Source organism: Ammospiza nelsoni, chromosome 31 (genome assembly GCF_027579445.1).
Source record: "Ammospiza nelsoni isolate bAmmNel1 chromosome 31, bAmmNel1.pri, whole genome shotgun sequence".
Taxonomy (NCBI): domain Eukaryota; kingdom Metazoa; phylum Chordata; class Aves; order Passeriformes; family Passerellidae; genus Ammospiza; species Ammospiza nelsoni.
The window spans coordinates 1263442-1283569 of NC_080663.1; the positions used below are offsets into that span (position 1 = coordinate 1263442).

Consider the following 20128-nt stretch of genomic DNA (forward strand, 5'->3'; position numbering starts at 1 on the left):
CAAAGATGGAACTGGACCCTTCAAGAAACCATTGAGGAAGGGTCGGGGGATGTGAGAGAGAAGAGGGGAAGGAGGCGGGAGAAGGAGCGGGGTAGGGTGGGGCGAGGGGGAGCGATTGAACCGGGGGAAGAGAAGAGGGAGTTGAGGAGCGGAGCAGAAACAGGAAAAGTAGCGGGGACACCCAGCCTTCATCGAGGTGTCCACGGGGCGCCCAGGAAGATGTGGAACCCCCAGCCAGGTGTGTTCCCAACACGGGGGGCTCTGACCCGGGGGGTCACCCGGGATTATCCAGTGTGGATCCTCCCACGGGGGATAGAGTGGAGCGACGCACGGAGCTCGTCCCGCACCGGGAACTGCGGGATCCGCGGGCAGCGACCTCTCCCCCTCCTCCTCCCGCGCCCAGCCCCCACCCTTTGTCCCCCTCCCTTTGCCCAAATCCGTCCCATCGCCCCCCCAAACCCCTCCCCATCGCTCCCCAATAAACGGCCCCGGGCCCAACTGGGAAGCTTTACTGGGAGCACTGGGAGCAGGCACTTGGTGGGGACAGAGCGCCAGCGCGGCTGGGGGGGACACGGGACCCCCCAAAATCAGCGAAGTGGGGATGGAGCGGGGGGTCCCGGCCGGGCCCGAGCCCACGGGGAGGGGCTGCGTCCGCCGCCGGCTCAGGAGCTCCTTTGGCAGAGAAAAGGGGGTGACACCGGGCTGGGGGCCCCGGCGGGAGCGCACACGCTCCGCCACGGCGGGGACGCCACCCCCGGCACCCGCCCTGACCTTCTTGCGCAGGGAGAAGCCGAGCCCCAGCGCCAGGAAGACCGAGCCCAAGACGAAGCCCCCAATCCCCATCAATATCTTGATGCGGGCGGCGTCCGGCGGCATCTCTCGGGGGTCCGCAGGGCTCAGCACCCCCAAAACCTCTCACCGACACACCAAGGCGCTCCGAGCGCCCCCTCCAGGCTCATTCCAGTCCCTTCCAGTCGCAACCGGCATCCTCTAAACCCCCTGCCCTTTGCACCCAGCGGCCCCAAACTCCCTCCCAGTCACACCCAGCACCCCCAAACTCCCTCCCAGTGCCCACCAGCACCCCCCCAAGCCCATCCCACCCTCCCCAGCATCCCCCAAACCCCTGCCCAGCCCTTGCCCAGCCCCTCTCCCAGTTCCAGCACGGCTCTCTCCAGCTCCCTCCCAGTGGCTCCCAGCACAGCCCAGCGGCTCTGCCAGCGCCCCCAGGGGCTCCCCCGTACCCCAGTGCCGCCTCAGGGGCTGCTCCAGGCTGACGTGCTCCACCTGGCAGCTGTAGCTGAGCCCGCGCCGGGGCGGCGTTTCCAGCAGCACCAGCAGCTGGTAGGTCCAGTTCCCGTTGGGGACCACGTCGGTGGCCACCACGTGCTTCGAGAGCTCCTGCTGGCCCTGGAACCACCTCACCTGGATGGCAGCAGGGTAGAAATCCATCACGGAGCAGAGCAGGCGGCCGGGGCCGGGCTGGGAGCTCGATGGGGGCACCAGCGAGATGCACACGCTGGGGGGCACTGGGAGAGAAAGAGGAGAGGGCTGGGTTTGGCTGGAAAGGGACTGGGAATGGGCTAGGGAGGGACTGGGAGCGATTGGGGTGGCACTGAGAGAGATGGGACAGGGTGGGGCACACTGGGACGGATGTTGGACGTCCGGGCTTGAACGGAGAATGAACTGGGAATTAATTTTGAATGGATTTGGAATAGGCTGAGAAGAGGAGGGAGGGACTTTGGAAGTACTGAGAGCGACTAGGACGGCACTCAGAGGGATTTTGATGGCACTGGAATTAACTGGGAATGAAGTGCGCGGCACTGGGAGGCCGAGTCCAGCGCGGGGCCCTCGGGATTTGAGCGCCAGGGACTCTGCATGGCAACCGATGAGTCACCAGAGAGACGCGCTCTCATTGGCTGAAAGGAGCCGGCTACACGGACAACCTATACGGGATGGACACGCCGGGCAGGCACAGGAATGGACTGGGATGGACTGGGAGGCCCCGGGGTTGTTCCGAAGTCGGGCTGAGGGCCCTGGCCCTGATGGTGAGGTACATCCACCAGTGGCTCACGGCCAATGAGGCTGCTGGGCACAGGCTGGACAAGGCCCTTCTGGAGCTGACCCAGGAACACCCTGTGACGTGCTGATAACCCTCTTGCTGATCACCCTCTTGCGCTGGGCCCCATCGTGAGACAGGTAGGGCAGCCCCACGTGCCTTGAGGGCTTAGGCTTCACCGGCCTGTAACCCTGTAGAGCCTGTCCCTGCTGACTGCCTGACAGGCAGGCAGTTCCAGGATCCTCTGGCTCCTCTGTTTTCCAGTGCTGCCATGTCAGCTCCTGAGCTTGGTGCCACGCTCCCTCCCTGCACCTCCGGGCCTGTACCCACGTGGGCTGGCTGGCCGCTGCCGGCCAGGGGCAGTGGGCAGAGGCAGGGCTGAGGGCCAGCGCGGGGCCCTGCAGCTGCCCAGGCCACGGCGCTGTGGCCGAGCCCGCCCTGACACAGAGCTCTGACCCCACAGAGCTGCCGCCACCATGTGGGGAACCATCATGTCCTCGAGCAGGACTGCGGAGCCGGCGCTGCAGCTGCTCCTCCATGTGCTGAGCGCCTGACCAGTGCACAGTGTGTGCACCTCCGATGGGGACGATGTAGGAGTCTTTGCCCTGGCTGTGAGTTTCTGGTGCCAGCCTTTGCCAGCCCCCAGGCCGCCTCTCCAGCAGCCAGCTCTCTGTGCTCCCCCCAGCTGCATCTCCTGCCTCAGGCACTGGGCTGAATCCTGCCTTAGGGGCAGGGCTCAGGGGCACCAGGCCGGCTGCTCCATCCGCGTGTCCCTCGACCTCTCCTTCGCACGCTCCGGCCCTGCCACGTGGATGTCTTGGCCACTGAGTGTTGTCTCTGGCTGTTTTATTTCTTGCAGGCAACCGTGGCACTGTGGAAAATCTTCAATCTGGCCTGGCGCTCGCCTGCTGTGCTGGAGTATTTCCCCAGTCTGTTTCTGCATCTGCACTTCCAATCTTACATCAGCACGCAGGAGATGCCAGAAGAGGTTAAGACTTTCTGGCAGGGATGCCAGGAGCAACATGGCCTCTCCACCAACCCCAACAGGTGCTCTGTGCCAGTCCTTCCAGTCTCCCCATCCCTCCCATGCCCCAGGGCAGGAGCCAGGGCTCCCAGCATGACCTGGCCTTTGCTCTGCACACAGCTTTGCACTGCAGACCCTGAAGGCCCTGCCAAATGCGCTATGAGCACGTGGTGCTGTCCATGGAACGCAAGCGTGCCTGGGACACGCTGCTCCGTGCCGACACCCACCACTGTGCAGTGGGTCTGCTGGCCAGGTGAGACCTCGTTCTCCCCACCGCCCCTCTCCTTTGTGCCCGCAACGCCCCACACAGTCCCCGTCCTCGTGGGCGGCAGGGCCTTGTCACCAAGGGAGGGATGAGCAGACTGGAAAAGGCCGGCAGAGGAGGGTGCCCGGGAACAGCCGCCTCCCAAAGCGCCCCCGGGGAGCTCGGGAGCAGAGCAGAGCTCTGCCAGTCAGCCCTGGGAGAGGTTTGCCCGCCCAGCCCAGGAGCAATGGTGCCTTTTTCTCCCTGCCAGGGAGATGCGCTGTGTCTCCACCATCTGGTGCTGCGGCATGGCATCCTGCCTCTTTGAGCTGCTCAGCCAAGGCGTTTCAGACTGGGAACTGCCCGCCCTGGCCTTCCTGGTGGAGGTGAGCCCCATGGCCAGCGCTGCCTGGCTGAGCTGCCTCCCAGCCCTCTGCCCTCTCGTAGCCGCAGCTGCCTGGGACGCTGCCTGTGCCCTGTGCTGCTGCCTTGGCTCGGCCCTGTGCACTTCTGAGCTCCTGCCAGCTGGCACCTCTGTGCCTGCTCTGTGCCTTGCAGCTCCTGGATTGCCTGGACTTGAACGAATGCGCTGAACAAGTCCTGGAGATCCTGACAAGGCACCTGCAGAGCCAGTCCAGGGAGATGCGTCGTGTGGCGCTCCGAGGCCTCATGGTGCTCACCTCGATGGTGAGAAGGAGGCAGCAGCTGAAGCTGTGCTGGCAGCGTGGGGCTGGGGCAAGCAGCCCCTTGGGCTTAGCTGGGCTTTGGCAGCTGTGGCAGCTGCTCCCAGCTCTCCAGGCTCACTGTTCAGCTGCCTGAGTGCTTTGATGTTGGGAATTTAGCTGACTAGAGACTGGAAAAGTACAAGGCCATGGCTAATTCCAAGTCCTGCACCTGCAAGATAGCGTGTCCTTGGGCCTAGCTGAGTATTATAACGAAGTGAACAGAGAGACGTGAGAAGTAGAGAACGTAGGCCCAAAGGAATGAGGAAGAGTTGATGGTATAGTTTAACCAATAGATCGCTTGGCTTACAGAATATTCATAAGCTTATTATTTGCTGTATAAGTGTTTGATGCTTTCTGCAATAAACAGGACCTGTTGATGACCATCTGGTGTCCTGGTCTCCCTTCTTTCGATACTTCAGGACAGGCCTTCGGCCTCTGAGCCCTGCAGCAGCAGCAGCAGCGTGGGGTTGCCCAGCCTTGTTTTGCACACAGGATCCAAGCATGTACAGCCTGACTGAAAGCCTTGTGAAGCTACTGTGGGATAGGGATGAAGACATCGTGGAGAAGACCCTCATTGTACTCATCCTCCTGATGCTGCAGGAAGACCTGGCAATAGCCAGCCCCATCGCCCTGCAGCTGGCTGAGGCGCTCTGGCACCTCTTTGACAATGTGAGGCTCTGTGCCCCCAGCCACGGGCACTTGGGTGCTGCCTTGGGCCTGGGCACAGGGGGGCCTGGAGCAGCGGATGTGGAGGGCTTTGGCTTCCTTTCCAACAGGACAACAGCCTTGTGCAGCTGCTCTCCATTCACCTCTTCCAAGATGTGATCACGCTAGTAGTGGCAAAGGGAGAAAAGCCCCTGAAGAAGCCTGGGAGCCAGAGCCTGCTCCCACTCTTCTTCCACTGCCACGATGAGAACCGGTGTATGGCACAGGTGAGGCCTCCTGGGTGTCCCCATGGGAGGGGCTCAGCTGTCTCCCGACCCCCTGGCACCTGATGGGCTCCAGCCTCCTCCCAGTCCTGGCACAGAGATTCAGCTCCTGTGCCCTTGGCTGCGGCGCCATCTCTGGGTCTCTGCTGCTCTGCAGGCCTCTCGGGAAACGCTGCTTTCTGCAGTGAGCTTCCTGAAGAGGAAGGATCTCAAGCAGCTGCTGCAGACGGATCAAATGTGGAGATTTGCCGAGTGCTTGGTAAGGACAGCCTGGAATGCCCAGCCCAATCCCCGGAGCAGCCGCCTGCCCACAGCGCCCACTCTGTGGGGTTGGCAACTGTGGCCCCTGCCCAGTGCCGCACGCAGGGGCACCGGCCTGCGCCCCACACGCTGCTCCCTTCCCTGGGCCGTGCGGGCTCTGCTCCAGGCTCCTGTGGCCCCACGGCCGGTGCCCACGGAGCCCCGAGCCAGCCGGGCTCTGCTGCGGGGCTGCACCGCGGCTCGCCGGGCCCTGCGCCCCGTGCCGAGCCCGGCGCCTGCGGCTGCTGGCCGGGCCTCGGGGCTCTGTGGGCAGGGGGAGCAGCGCCGGCCGTGGGGAGCGCCCGGCCCCCCCCCCCCCCCCCCCCCCCCCCCCCCCCCCCCGGGGCAGGGCCCGCATCAACCCTTTCCCTCCGTGCCTGCCGCTCTCTGCAGCTGGCAGAGGACAGGAGCCGAGCGGCCGAGCACCTGCGCCGGGCCCTAGCCCTACCTGCGGAGCGCACAGGAGCCCCTGCGAGAGGCGGCCGTCAAGTTCATGGGTGAGCGCCAAGCCCGGCTCCCTCCCCGGCCCGCCCCATTGCCGCTGCTCGGACCCGGCCCCGCCTGCTGTGCCGGCAGCAGGATCCGGGCGCGGGCATGGGCAGCCCCCGCTGGCCTGGGCATTGCTGCTGCCGCCCTCTGGCAGCCGTGCCCCGGGGCGGCAGCGTGCGCCAGGGGCCCGGGCTGAGCCCTGCCCTGGCAGCGCCTCTGAAGGCAGGACACGCTCTGTGTTCCCCAGGGCTGGCCGGGCGCTACCTGACAAGGCAGCAGCCGCAGTTTCGCATCATCTGCAGCGGTGAGTGAGGCCCGCGGGCTCTCGGCGGGGGCTGCCGCTGGCAGCTGCGTTCCCTGGCCCGCCCGCCGATGGCTCCGCTCCCTGCGCACCCCAAGGGCAGCGGGGCCACAGCGCAGACACCTTGCAGGGGCCTGCAGGACATTCCTGGCCAGCAGCTGCCAGCTCGTCCTTCTTGGCTCCTGCTTCCTCCAGGCCGTGCCAGCAGCTGCGTGGCACAGACGAGGCTGGAGGCTACGCCCAGCTCCCCGCAGATCCAGCCTCTGACTGTGCCTCTGTTTCTCTCTCTGCAGCCCTACAGGACATGACGGATGACAGCAGCCCTGCCATCTCATGTCGGGCGCTTCAAGCTCTGTACATCCTTTTAGCTGTACAGAGCGTTCCCTCCTCCCGGCTCCAGAGGATGCGAGACCAACTCCGCCACCTCTGGAAGTCGCGGCCTTTCCTGTGTGCCCGTGGCTGAGTGTCCTGCCGCGGCGCTGTGCAGAACTGATCGATCCGGGAGGCTGCGTCTGCTGGGGCCGCCTGAGCCTGCGGGGAACACCTCTCCTCTGCCAGCACTTCCTTTCCCTTCACCCACTAGAGGAACATTAAATTGCTGTTGTTGGACAGCCGACTGTCCAGGAGCTTTCTCTTGGTGCAGAGCGTCTTCAGGCCAATGGGGAATAGGGGAAAGGCTGCTTGGTCTGTGCAATTTGCCCGAGCGTGCGGTGTGGAAGTGAAAGTGGCCAAACGGCCCTTGGCCTTTGGTGGTTCCTGCAGGAATGTTTTTGTTCCTGCATCAAGTTTTCTGGAGCTGGGGGAACAAATGTGTTCCGTGTTGTGAGAGTCTGTCTGAAATATCCCTCATCTGCCTTACGACTGTCATGGACAGAGACAACCAAAAAATTAAAACCCCCGTTTGCTGATCTGGTGGCCGGGAAAGTCATGTGCCTGAGGCCTGAAAGTGTTGCAAAGTTGCTGTTTTCACAGATGTTGTTTGTTATACGCTACACTGAGCTCACAGGGCATCCTGCCTTTTTGCACAATAGCTCTGGAATCCTCCCTACCTCTCAGCTTGGCTGGTTTGAGCTTTAGGGTGGTCCCCTCCTCCAAGAGAAGACCGTTCATAACCACTGTGGCAGACAAGTAGAGATGTAAGAAACCTCTTCATCAAAGGACTGAGACATGAAATCCCTATGTGAGAAGGCCCCTGTCACCCTCTTCCAGATACTGGGACTGAAAGCCCCAACTCGGGGGAGGTGTACAGGGCGAGGAAGGAAAGCTGCCCAAAGCAAGGTGGATGTTGCAGGTGTAGGCAGTGGACAATGAAATCAATGACTCTCGCCTGCTTCCAAACTTGGACTGTGTGTACCCTTTTTTCCCACCCCCCTGATGATAAAATAAACTGCCTTTGTTTCGGCTGCAAAATCCATCCCCCTTGCCCCAATGAAAAAGAGTATAATTGGGGTCCAGATGAACTGGGCCTCTGAGACCTCCCTGACGCAACAGGTTGGGTCCTCGACTGGACTGGACCAAAGGACTTCGTCTCTATGTTTGGTAGCTCTATCCCCTCTCTCTTTCTCTCTCTCTTTTGTCTCTCTCTCTTCCCCCATCTTTTTCTCTCCCTCAATCCCTCTATCACATTTTGCTGTGGTCATTCAATAAAGGTGCGTTTGTTTCGATTATCATTGCAAACCCCCTTGTACCGTGTTGGTTCTTTTTGCACCCTGAGATCAAATCCATGAACCATCACGAAACCCATCCATGAGGATGGATCATGACACCCCCCGAGGAACCCTCCCCAAATTCCCCCCCATAGCCCCCCCAGCATCCCCAGACCCCGCTAAAACACCCTCAAGCTCGCCCCACACCCTCCCCAAATCCCCCCCCTCCTCAAGACCCCTCCTCAAATTCCCCTCACGACCCCTCCCAGACCCCTCACCTGTCCTTGCGCCTCCTCAGCAGCTCCCGGAGCCCCCCGTCCTATCCCAGCGCCTCCCCCGCTCTCTCCAGCGCCTCCCGCAGGACCCGCCCGAGCCCGGGGCGGCTCCCGGGGGTCCCTGAGGGGGTCCCGGGGGGGGGGGGGGGAGGGGGCGCCCGCTCCATGCCCGGTCCCGAGGTCAAGGGGCGCTGCTTCCAGCTCGGCTCTGATTGGCTGGAGCGGCGCAGGGAGGGCGGGAGTTGGTGAGGGGAGACGCCCGGTGATTGGTTGGTTTCGTAGAGGGCGCGGTGATTGACAGGAGATGGGCTGGGCAGGCGGGCTTTGCCGATGGGAGGCGTACGGTGATTGGTTGGCTAGAGGCAAAGAAGGAGGGAATTGCTGAGGGAAGACGCCCGGTGATTGGTCGGTTCAGGTCGAGAGAGGCGAGAGTAGCTGAGAGGACGAACGCGGTGATTAGTTTGTTTGGGGTGAGAGGCGGGCGTGTCTGAGGTAAGGCATGCAGTGATTGGTTGGATTGGTGCACAGAGAGGCTGGTATTCCTGAGGGGAGACCCGCGGTGATTGGATGGTTTGGAGCAGGGCGCGCTGCTATTGGTTGGGAAAAGTCCGCGTTTTTTAAGGGAATATTCGCGGATTTTTGGGGGAAAAAACTCGGAGCTTTAAGAAAAAATTCCCGATTTTTGCAGGAGAAACATTCGCTGAGGTTTTGACCCTACCTGCCTCCAAATAACTCAAATAACCCCAAAACACTTGGGAAAAAACATAAACAACCCCAAACAATACCTAGAAATCCCCCAAATAACCCCAAATAAATCAAAATAACCCCAAAAGATGAAAAAAAAACTCCCCCAAGTGAAAGCCAAAAAACCCCGAATGATATCAAGCACAGCGAAAAAAAAACCCAATATACACCAGCATTAACCCCAAGAACCCCAAATAATTCCAAATAAACCCACATAAACTCAAATAAGCCTAAACAAACACTAATACTTCATAATAAACTCAAATAATTCCAAATAACCCCAAATAAACAGAAATAAACCAAGTAAAACCCAAGATAAATGACAAATAGTCCATCAATAACCCCAAATAAACCCCAAACAAACCCCAAGTAACCCCAGTTCCTCACGTCCCCACCCCAAAGCAGATCCCGACCAATCACAACGCACGGCAATCACAACTGACGACGATCCACTTGCTGGGCACAAACTCAGAGCACTGGCCCTGCTCAGCGATTTTCAGCCAACCAGCGCCCGGCCCGACTCTGACTCATCACTTGACAGGCACAGACCAAGGCCTCTCACTGAGGTAAATACTCAGTTACCGCGCCGGGTAATTTCCAGCCAATCAGAGCGTGTCTCTCTGATGACTCATCAGTTTCCAGGAGCGGAATTTGGTGTGGGGGGGGAAAAGGCGACCATGGGGATGGACTGGGGACCCCAAATTAATCCAAAATGGGGCCGGGACCCCAAAACGGAGCATGAGAGGCCTGGAGCCCCCAAAACCAAACACGGGGGAGGGGACTGGGGGAACGATCGGAAAGGAGAGAGCGTGGAAAAAGAGTGTCGGGACCCGAAAATTTAGCTGGGAGGGGAATGGGACCCCAAAATTGAGGTGGGAGGGGAATGGAACCCTTAAATTAAGCTGGGATGGGTATGGGGTCCCAACACTGAGCTGGGAGGAGGATGAGACACCCCAAATTGAGCTGGGAGGGGGGTTGAACCCCCAGACAGGATTAAGCCAATTTTCTTCCTGGAATATGGAAAGTACTTCATGGATATGCAACAAGGCCATGAATATGCAACGGATTGATGTAATGGGAAACAAGGACCATCAAGCAAAGGCTGTTATGGCCACCAAGACCCCTCAGTTATGTTCAGGGACACCCCTTAATTAATCTGATTTTAATTACATTACCCTGTTGCATATTCATAGACCTTCATGCATATACATAAATGAATTTACATCTTTCAGGAACTATTTGACATGGCCCAGCCTTGGGGGTGTCTCCCCATTTCAGGACCCTCCTCTGAAATGGAAAATGTAAACGCCCTCCCTTTGATTACTATTACCATTATTATTATCATCCTTATCATCCTTATTATTATTATTATTAATAATAATAATAATAATAACAATAATTTATTTTGAAATTAAGGGGCTCTCAGGCAAAGATATGGGAGCAGAAAAACCAGTACTTTATTAGCAAAAATTAAAAATACAAATGCAGTAATAGAAACAAAAAGAAACAGTGACAGAATCAGAATCCTCTGGGAATTCAGTGAAAAAGGCTGATCCTCTTGGAATCCAGTGTGAAAAGGGCTGATCCTCTGGGAATCCAGATGGAAAACGGCTGATCCTTTGGGAATCCATTCCTTACCCCTCAAAGACAGGGCAAAGTCAGGGCTGTGGAGTTTTTATACGGTATCCCAAGGGTGGAGTTGAGGTTTGGGTCAGGGGAGGAGTTCTGAGAAACACAAGAAGGGTGAGATCAAATTCCTGCCTGTTAGCAACACCAGCACTCCATATAGAACGTGTCCCCAAATCCTAAATTCCCTCTAAAACAACTGAGAAATTATGCAATTCGATCAATTTCCTTCATTTAAACCAGTATGGGGTGTTTTTAAAGGATGAAGGTGAAGCAGAGGAAAATTAAGGCCAAACCAAAAGGCGAAGCAGCCAGGTGGGTTCCCAACATGGATCACAGGGAATGTGACTGACCAGGGCTGTGCCCAAAGTGCCTCCTCCAGTGGGGGATGGAGCTGGAGCAGCGCACAAAGCTCTGCCCGCGCTCAGGCCACTCACAGGGCTTCCCTTAGTGGTGCCTCCGTTGGTGTCGGGTCAAGTGAGAGCTCCTGGAGAAGCTCTTCCCACACTGGGGACACTCGTAGGGCCTCTCCCCTGTGTGGATGCGCCGGTGCCTGACAAGGGCACAGTTGCGCTTGAATCCCTTCCCACAGTCGGGGCAGTGGAAGGGCCTCTCCTCTCTGTGAATCCAATAGTGATGGAGAAGATGGGAGCTGGTCGGAAACCTCTTCCTGCATTTATCACACTCATAGGGCCTCTCCCCGGTGTGGATGCGCCGGTGGGTGATGAGGGCGGAATTGTGCTTGAATCCTTTCCCACAGTGGGGGCATTGGAAGGGCCTCTCCTCTCTGTGAATCCGATAGTGCTGGAGGAGACTGCAGCTCTTCGGAAAACTCTTCCCACACTTGGAACACTCGTAGGGCCTCTCCCCAGTGTGGGTCCTCTGGTGCGTGACCAGGCTTGAGCTCTGGTTGAAGCACATCCCACACTCGGAGCACTTGTACGGTCTCTCCCCAGTGTGGATCCTCTGGTGCCTGATCAGGCTGGAGCTCACGCTGAAGCTCTTCCCACACTCCCCACACTCGTAGGGCTTCTCCCCAGTGTGGATCCTCTGGTGCACAATCAGGTGGCAGTTCCGTCTGAAGCTCTTCCCACACTCCACGCACGTGTGGGGCTTCTCCCCACCAGGGAGCTGCTCATGGAGCACCAGCTCCGAGCTCTGGCTCCGTCTCCGGCCGCCTTCCCGGCCCAGGCTGGCTCTTTCCCCCTCAGATCCCCGCCAGCTGCGTTTGCAGCCCCTCCTCGTGCGGCATCTCTGGGGCTTTTCCTCCCCGTTGGCTTCCTGCGCCGTGGAGCCGCTCAAAACGGCCTCTTCCACCAGGTTCTGCCACGGGCATTTGTCCTCCCTGCTCTCCATGCTCAGCTCCTGCTCTGGGGGAGGAAGGACAAGGACAGGATGGGATTTGCCTCCGTGCCACAGGCAAGGGCAAGGACATCCCCCAGGGCTGAGCTGCAGCCGGGGCTGTGCTGGGCTGGGAGATGGAGCAGCACAGAGGGGAAAGGGGCACTGACTTCCTCCTCACCTGCCTCAGTGTCCTGGGGCATCTTCCTCTTCCTTCCAGCCTCCGTAGGGCTGGCAATGGGAAATCCTGGTTTGGGGAAAACAAGGGATGAGCGCATTTGTAGGAGTGTCGTGGGGTAGGACGGTCGGGACGGACGGAGACGAGAGATCTCTGCAGCCAGGGCGTGGAACTTGCGGTTTATTGCAAAGGGCCTGGGTGCAGGGCCCTGCTTGGAGCTGCCAGGCACAGGCCCAAGAGAAGAGAGGGGTAAAGAGGATAAGAGAGTAAGAAAGTAAGAGGAGAAGAGCGTAAGAGAGTAAGGGTCCCATTACAATACAATTAATTTTCTTCTGTGTTGAATATTCTATTTCTCACTTACCAATCTGGTACAAGATACAAATCCTAGAGCATTTACATACAGCCTGTAAGAATCAATACATCACCATACTGTGTTGCATTTTCAACCCTAAAATCTCTTCTTTGGACCCCTTCTGCTGAACTAGTAGGGTCTGGATCTGCCTGCAAGCAGAGGGAATTGTTTCATCAAAAGGGGATTACTTTCAGTTGGGCCACACCATTGTTTTCCAGTTGTTCACTAACTGAGATATCTCAAACCTAGCTTTCATTTCAATCTTCCTTACACTTTCTATATTCTCAAAATCTTTTGCCAGACATGCATATTTATAAGGCTTTCCTGTTTCATCGTTCCCAACACACATTGAGATTGAAGGTCCCTTTTGCCGAAGTCCATCTCTACAATCACTGGCCACCTGGGCTAAAGAAAAACCTCCCAAACACCCAGATTCAGCCCTGAAAAAGCCTCCCATGAGTTCCCCGTCCCTCGACCCTCCCCTCTGGTGTTCGGGGGTTCCCTCCTGTCCCACCAGCTGGGGTCACGCTTGGATTGGGGGTCCCCCTTGTGCCCGGTGCCCGCCCTGCCCAGGCTGCTGGCAGTCCCAGCAATGCCAAAAGCTCCCCCTGCTTCACTCTCCCCATTTCGGGATGCCGGGGCTGTTTGGGCTCCCGGGCTCCCTTCTCCCCTCATTCTCTGCTCTGGGCTGCAGTGGCTCCAAGGAGTCCCCACTGCCCCTCTCCAGGCTCTTGAGGCTCCCGCCAATGGCACCGCTCCCCCTCTCTGGGCTCCCCCCTTTGAGCTCCTGGGGGACACAGGGCTCTGCTCCTCCAGGCTGCCTCTGCCAGCAGCTGCCACCCCCCGATGTACCCCCAAGGGGCCTTTTCTGCTCAGCCTTGGACTGCTTCATTCTCCAAACATCCCCCAAAAGCCCCAACCCAGGGACCCCCCAGGATATCCGGGCCGAGCACCCTCTCCCCGCTCATGGGTGCGATGGGGGGAGAGATGATCCCACAGGTGGGGGCTGCGAATTCAGGCAGGGATCGACAGCGTGGTTCCCTCAGCTCAGCCTCCATCTGCCTTTGTCCCTCCGCTTCCTCCCGCTCCTCCACTTCCTTCCCCCCTCATCCTCCCCCTCTGTCTTATCCCCACCTCCTTCTCCTCTTCCATCTCTCCCATTCCATCCCATCTCCTCCTCCTCCTCGCTAACCCCACCTCCTTCTACTCCTTCCATTGAGCTCTCTCTCCTCTTCCATCCCTCCCCCTGCTCCTCCCCTCTAACCCCACCTCCTCCTCGCCCTTCATCCCTGCCCTTCCCTCCCTCCTCCTCCTCCCCCAGCAGCAGCCACACCCTCGGTGCCCCGTTCCCGCAGCCCTCCCAGCCGCGGCAGGAGCGGGGATGGAGCCGGGACAGGTCGGGATGGGCAGCGCGGGGCTCTCGGCTGCTCCAGCCACTGCGGGCAGGGGGAACCCGGCCCGGGCCAAAGGAGAGGCAAACTGGGCAAACTGGGGGCAGAGCACAAAGCTAAGGATGCAGCAGAAAATGGAGATAAAAGTAATGTTAACACTAACTCCACACGAGGAAAAACTGGAAATTGCAAAGTTTAGGGAAGCCGAGAAAAAAGTTTTAAACATGACAGGAAGTGAACAAGATAAATCAGGGAAATGGAAACTTCTTGATGGAAGACAATTACTTAATAAATGTGCTTCTAAGAAAATATTAGAAGACATGCATCAGAAAACCTACTGGGGTACTCAAGCTTTGTGCGATTATTTTTTAAGGAACTATGGGTGCACTGGCATTTTTGTAGTTGCAAAGCAAGTAACTGAAAGACGCTTAATTTGCCAAAGGATAAATAAAAAGGTGACGAGAAAAACAACATTAGGAGGTCATGAGTTAGCTCATCGACCATTTCAATGTATCCAAGCAGAAGTTTAGATTTCTTAGGCTCTGGATTTATTTGTAAAAAAAAACATTTACCTAGAAGAGAATATGCAATATGTTAGACAGAGGATTATAGAAGAATAAAAATCTTTAAAGTATGAGTAACCTCCGAGAAAAATAAAACGGGAATTGAAAGGGAAGGGAACAAGAGGAAAAATCTAAAAGAGAGCGGGATCCTCTGCAGGTCTTGCCCCCTCCGTTCGCGGCCCAGGCGCCTGTCCCGGGTCCCGGCTCGCTGCCCGCCTCAGCCCGCCTGCCCCGGTTTCCATCCCAGGTGCGGCCTCACTGCCCAGGGCAGCTCCACCTGCCCCGGCGCTGTCGCTCAATTTGTGTGCCCTGCTCCCACTGCCTGGGCCGCGGCCGCTCTGCCGGCCATGCTGGGGAAGATGGGGGTTGCTCTGTCCTGCCGCCTGCTCCGAGGTCACCGCGCCCACCGCACCCAGGGGGGTCCCAACCATCCCATCCCCGGCTGCCCTGCCCGTGCCACCTGCGCTGGGCACCACCGCTGCTGCCGGGCTCTCCCACTTGCCTTTGCTCTGCCAGGACCTGCCGGATCAGCCGCCATCAGCCATGTGGGGGCTACCCACGCTCCAGGCTCGGGCCCCATGGGAAGATCCCCCTCTGCCGATTCCAGCAGCAGACCCTGCCCACACTCCCACCAAGCCTTGGCGGGATATCCTCCCCTGACCCCGTCCTGCTCTGAGTTACGGCCCCTTGGTAACCACAGCTCCGGCTGTTCAAGGAAACTGTCTCTCTACAGGAAGCACCTTATCAAAACACTAGGAGCTCAGTTAAAAGGCAGCCCTCTCCAAATTCTATTTCAAAACACAGGACAAAGGCTAGAGAAGGTAAAAAAGTGAAAGAGTTAGATGAAGGGATTGCTCTATTTCCGTTCAGAGAGGTTCCCATGGGAGGGATGCGCTGCCCTGCCCCGCGGGAGCCACAGCGCAGGTCATCGCCCCATGCTCAGCTCAACCCGCGCAGCTGTGGGTGCTTGTGAGAGCCTGGCACTGAAATGCCCTGAGCAGGAAGGCTTCAATATCTTCTGCTGACACCATGGCACCTAACAGGGGGGCAAAAGCAATTCTCACTGCTTCAGCAACCACTGGAGCAGATATCAAGGCACATTCTCCCACAGGAAGCTGGGCTGGCACTGAGCCTGCCCTGGCACTTTGCTGCTGCCAACACCCAGCCAGGACATCGGCTCCTGCCCAAGGAGTGCAAAGCAGCACCACTGGTGGCCAAGGGGCCCATGCCAATTGTCCCTGAGGCCAGAAACAGCCGCCAGCACAGCTCAACACGGGGGGACCCCTCAGCCTGGCCTCAAGGGCTCTGAAGCCCCGGAGATTTGCACTTCCCGCCCGCAGCAGGAGGATGGGAGGCCACCCCTGAGCCTGCCCTGAAGGCAACGCAGCAGCAGCCAGGGCTCCACAGCCCTGCGCCTGCCCACAGATCCTCGCCTGGAATCCTCTGCAATCCTGGCCACCCTCCTCTGCCATCTCCAGCCACTGGGGCCAAGCCTTGCTGCCACTGCTGCAGCTTCAGCGCTGGCTGGGCCTGCACTGCCACAGCTGCTGGGGAACACCACGGCACAATTCCACTCTGGGGCTCACTGACACCCACACTCTGGGCTGCCTGCCACTGCACTGCTGCAAAGTGTACCGAGTTTGGTTCTTTTAAATTTAATTTCTCTGCTCAGAAAGGTTTCTGTACACAAAGGTTTGCCTTTCGGAAAGGAATTTTAAAGGTTTTATTTAAGGGATGTTACACCACTCAATAGAGATGAGTTTAACATCCCAACAGACTGGGAACAGCCCAAAAGACACCCACAGAGATAACGACCAGCAACAAAACATCAACATTGCCCAGCAGCAAACAGCAGTCAACAGCTACCCCAGACACTGCCCCCGGCAGAGCTGGAGACACTTCGGCTGGAACAGGCTGAGAATGAAATCCAGGAGTGTGGACACCGAATTCACACTTCAGAGGGGAAGAAATCCGGGTCCAACAGGAAACTAAATGCTAACAACTTAAACAAGTTGGAAGCAAGGAACATTAAAGCAGTGGATTTAGATTGGTTCTACATGAAGTTTAGGAAAATCTAGTAAAACTCACATGGCATGGAATGATTTTTTCTGCACAGCTGGGCTACTTGTGAAAGAAATTATTTCTGTTGCACATCCTGGCCAGAACCAATGACACCTTGGCTCTCTAACAATAAAGAGATTCTTGGAGAGATTTTGTTTTCCTTGCAGTTTCAGTGACAAAATTACAACATGAGAAAATTTTTTCATTATATTCCCACTTAATGTTGTCAGGTAGGTTTGGGACAGAAGTGTGAGGATCAAGTTTTGGTCAGGGTTTTTCCATGTTCTCCTTTATGTAGCTTTTGTAAAATTGAAGAGCTTTAACTGTAATATTTTGAACTCGTAAATAGTTCATACTTCTTAAAAAAAAGCAGATTCTGGGGGGGCCACATGTGACTCACCAGATGGCTGCCCTGGAAGAGAAGCTCCATTCCAGGCAGCCTGCAGAGGAGCTTTAGAAATGCAAATGAACACTGCTGGGCAAAGCGTGGACAATGCACCTGGGTCTCTTGCCCGGGGCAGGAATTGGGCTGATTCCCTCTGCCCCTCACCCCAAGCTCTGCCTGCTGGCACTGATGGAATTTGCAAAGCTCAAGGCAGAGCCCAGGGGGAGGATATCTGACCCTGCAACACAAACAGTGAAGCTGCAAAGGGAAACAGCAAATGCAGAATGTTGGGAAAACTTCACTGTAAACAAATGGGGGGAATCATCCCTCTGCCCACTACAACATGTGCTCTCACTGTCTGTGTTATATAGGGTATATTAGAGCACTGGGGATTTTTTGCTACCAAAAATTCAGGGAAATCAGTTGGGAATCCAAGGATTTAATGATTTAATTAGAGAAAAGCAGTCAATTGATGCAGCCCTGGCGAAAAATGGAAAAAAATATTAATGGCCAGCAGAACAAATCCTACAACACCATGGACCAGCCCCGGGGAACCCGAACCAATTCATATCAGGAGCCACAGAACCCATTTCTCATTTCAATGGCATCATTAGATTACAAGCTGCCCTCGCAATAATAACCAACCAAACAGCTCCAGCTCCTGACCTTCCTGCCGACCAATCCACTGAAATGAGGAACACAACACTTAACCATGGGATGGGATCATATTACGTTTTAGCAGAAAAAAAGGGGAGTTTGTGGAAAATTAAATGACTCAAACTTTTGTTGGAAAGAGATGACAAAGGAAAATTGGTGAAACAGATAACAAAGGAAGTAGGAAAGCACCTCATGCTCCAGCCCAAACGTGGAAAGGATGGGAATGGGACACGGTTTTGTGGCTCCTTGGCAGACCATGGGTTAAACGAATGCTGTTTCTCCTCTGATGTGCAACAGCAACTCTCACATTTTTACCATGCTCCACACCTTGAGAGTGCAGCTCATTCAGCAGCTAAACGAGGGGCCAGGGATTTGTAGATAAGGAAGCAACTGGCGAAACCATCAGCTTCAATAAATGTAACTAATTAACAAGGACTGCTGCTCACAGAAAGTCCCGCTAAACTCCTGAACTTCCAGAAGAGGAAAGACTTAATAGAGCCGTGAATATCGGCTATTATACAAAAGTGGGAGTGCACATTAACGAGGACATGCAGTTGCCGGATCGGGAGGTCTGAACCTTCCAAGCACCTCAGCCAGTGGGCAAAGGGAGAGGGAGATGAGGCCAGCAAAATGAGAATAAAAAAGGGGCTGCGAACTATAACAACGGCAGAGAGCGCACGGCAAATGCCCCACGGCCTCTCCCTCTGCTCAGCAATAAAGTCACTTTTACAGGACTCCTCTGTCTCCTCTGCGCACAGAAACCTGCGGCCACGGGAATTTCCCCGCACAGCGCCGGGCACGGGGCAGCCCCCTCTGTCCCAGCCACAGCAACCGGGCCGAGCCAGCGCTGCTCCGCCAGCGGCTCCTGCCGAGGCTGCGGCCGCAAGGAGACCGCGGGCAGCCGCTCCCGCAGCGCCCTCACGCCAGCGGCAACACGCGCCGGACACGGCACAACGAACCCGCCCGAGCCCCCTGCCGCCCCCGAGGCCCGCAGCCAGCCCCGAGCACCCGCACAACCCAGCGCGGCTCCCACCTGCGCTGCGGCCGCCTCCGAGCTCCGCCGCCGCCTCACCGCGCTCCGGCCGCTGCCGCCGCTCACGGCACCGCACACACGCTCCCACAATGGCGCCGCTGCCCAGCCATGGCCGCCCTCAGTCCGCAACCGAGACCCTGCTCCGCCCCGCTCCCACCAATCAGCGCGCCACAACCACGACTGACGGCACCATCGCCCAATCCCAGCCAGGGGCGGGCTCTGCACACGGCACAGCCCCGCCCCGCGCTCTCAGGGACCCCTGGGCTGCGTGAGGGCAGAGCCGGAGCTGAGGAACAGCCCTGGAACGGGCCCGGGCCCGAGGGGATTGAGCTGAAAACATAAACAAACTTCTCCGCAGCTCCCGCCACGGCTTTCCCGGCACTGCGGCTCCGGTGGCTCCGGCTCAGCGGGAAGCCCCGGAGCATCACTTCTCCTGCCCCTAATCAGGAGCATCATTGTATCGCTTTGATTTCCCCCAAAAAGGGAAAACCGCCCCAAAGCCCTGTGGATGAGTGGGAGATGGGAGAGATTTCTGACAGAAAACTCCTAAAACTCAAAGCAGGATAATGAGAAGTAAGTGAAGATCCTTAATTCCAGGTTTTCGCCCACGCCTCCCTCCTCCCAGCTGCACCTGTTCAACCCGTCAGTGCCGCAGACAGAGAATGGGGCCGGGCTCAGTTCATGCCCCGGGGCTTCTCCCTCTGCTCAGGGACAGGAGACGTTCCCCTGCTGCACCCTGGGCTCTCTCCCACCGGAGACTTCTCCAGGAACTTCTCCAAGCTGAGTCCATCCCATGGGGAACAGCCCCCTCCAAGTGCTGCAGCGTGGGTCACTGTGCCCCGGGGTCAGTCCTGCCAGGACAGGCTGCTCCAGCGGGGCCCTCTGGCCGCGGGGTCACAGCCTCCTCTCAGGCATCGCCGTGCTGCAGCGTGGCTGCTGCGGGGGCTGCAGGGGGATCTCTGCAGCCCCATGGATCTGCGGGGGGATCTGTGCATCCCCATGGATCTGCGGGGGGATCTGTGCATCCCCATGGATGTCTGCGTCCGGCACCGCCATTTTTGCAGTCACAAGGAACAGGCTGAGCTCTGCCTGAAACTCTTCTCACATTCCCCACGCCTTTCCCAGCCCAGGGAAGCTTTTACCCTTTTACCTCCTCACAGCTCCCCAGGCTGGGTTTGCAGGCCCTCCTCGTGTGGGATCTCTGGAGCTCTTCCTCCCCGTTGGATTCCTGTACCATGGAGCCGTTCCAAATGACCTCTTCCACGAGGTTCTGTGGCAGGGATTTGTTCTCCCTGGTCTTTGTCCGCAGCTCAGTGCCTGGGGGAAGAAGGACAAGGAGAGGGAGAGACAGGGAGAAGGGCAAAGGAAAATGCAGGAGGAGAGGAAAAAACAAGAAGGAACAAAGGAGGAAGGAAATGGGAAAGGAACATGGATGGATGAAGGACAGAATGAGGAGAGGAAGGAGGGCAGACAAGGAGAAGATGGGATTTGCCTCCATGCCAGAGGGAACGGGAAGGAGATCTCCCCAGTCCATCCCTGGCAGGATGGCGTTGGCAGTGAGGCTGTCCTGCAGCGATGCTGGGCTGGGAGATGGAGCAGCAGAGAGGGGAAAGGGGCAGTGATTCCTCCTGCCCTGCCTGGCTGTCCAAGTCTGGAGGGTCCTGGCGCTGCCGAGGCCCTTGGAGCGTCCGGCACTCCGGAGCCCGAAGCTCACGGCTGCTTTATAAAGCTGACAAAGTCGGCAGGATGGGTCTGGGTATGATCTCAGCAAACTGGGTTTATTGGTACAGGAACAGGACACAGAGCTG

The 20128-nt window shown here is 57.6% G+C and overlaps 1 protein-coding gene and 1 pseudogene across 1 annotated transcript in view; one reads left to right on the forward strand and one right to left on the reverse strand.

Moving 5' to 3' along the window:
- The window catches only part of LOC132085559 (zinc finger protein 850-like), a 280143-nt pseudogene that overhangs the window by 25939 nt on the left and 234076 nt on the right, over positions 1-20128 (forward strand).
- The window catches only part of LOC132085572 (zinc finger protein 850-like), a gene marked incomplete at its 5' end in the record, with an annotated part of 95452 nt that continues 85513 nt past the window's right edge, over positions 10190-20128 (reverse strand). Inside the window, 1 exon segment of the mRNA XM_059491028.1 lies at positions 10190-11485. Within this exon segment, the coding sequence (XP_059347011.1) occupies positions 10807-11485 (679 nt within the window).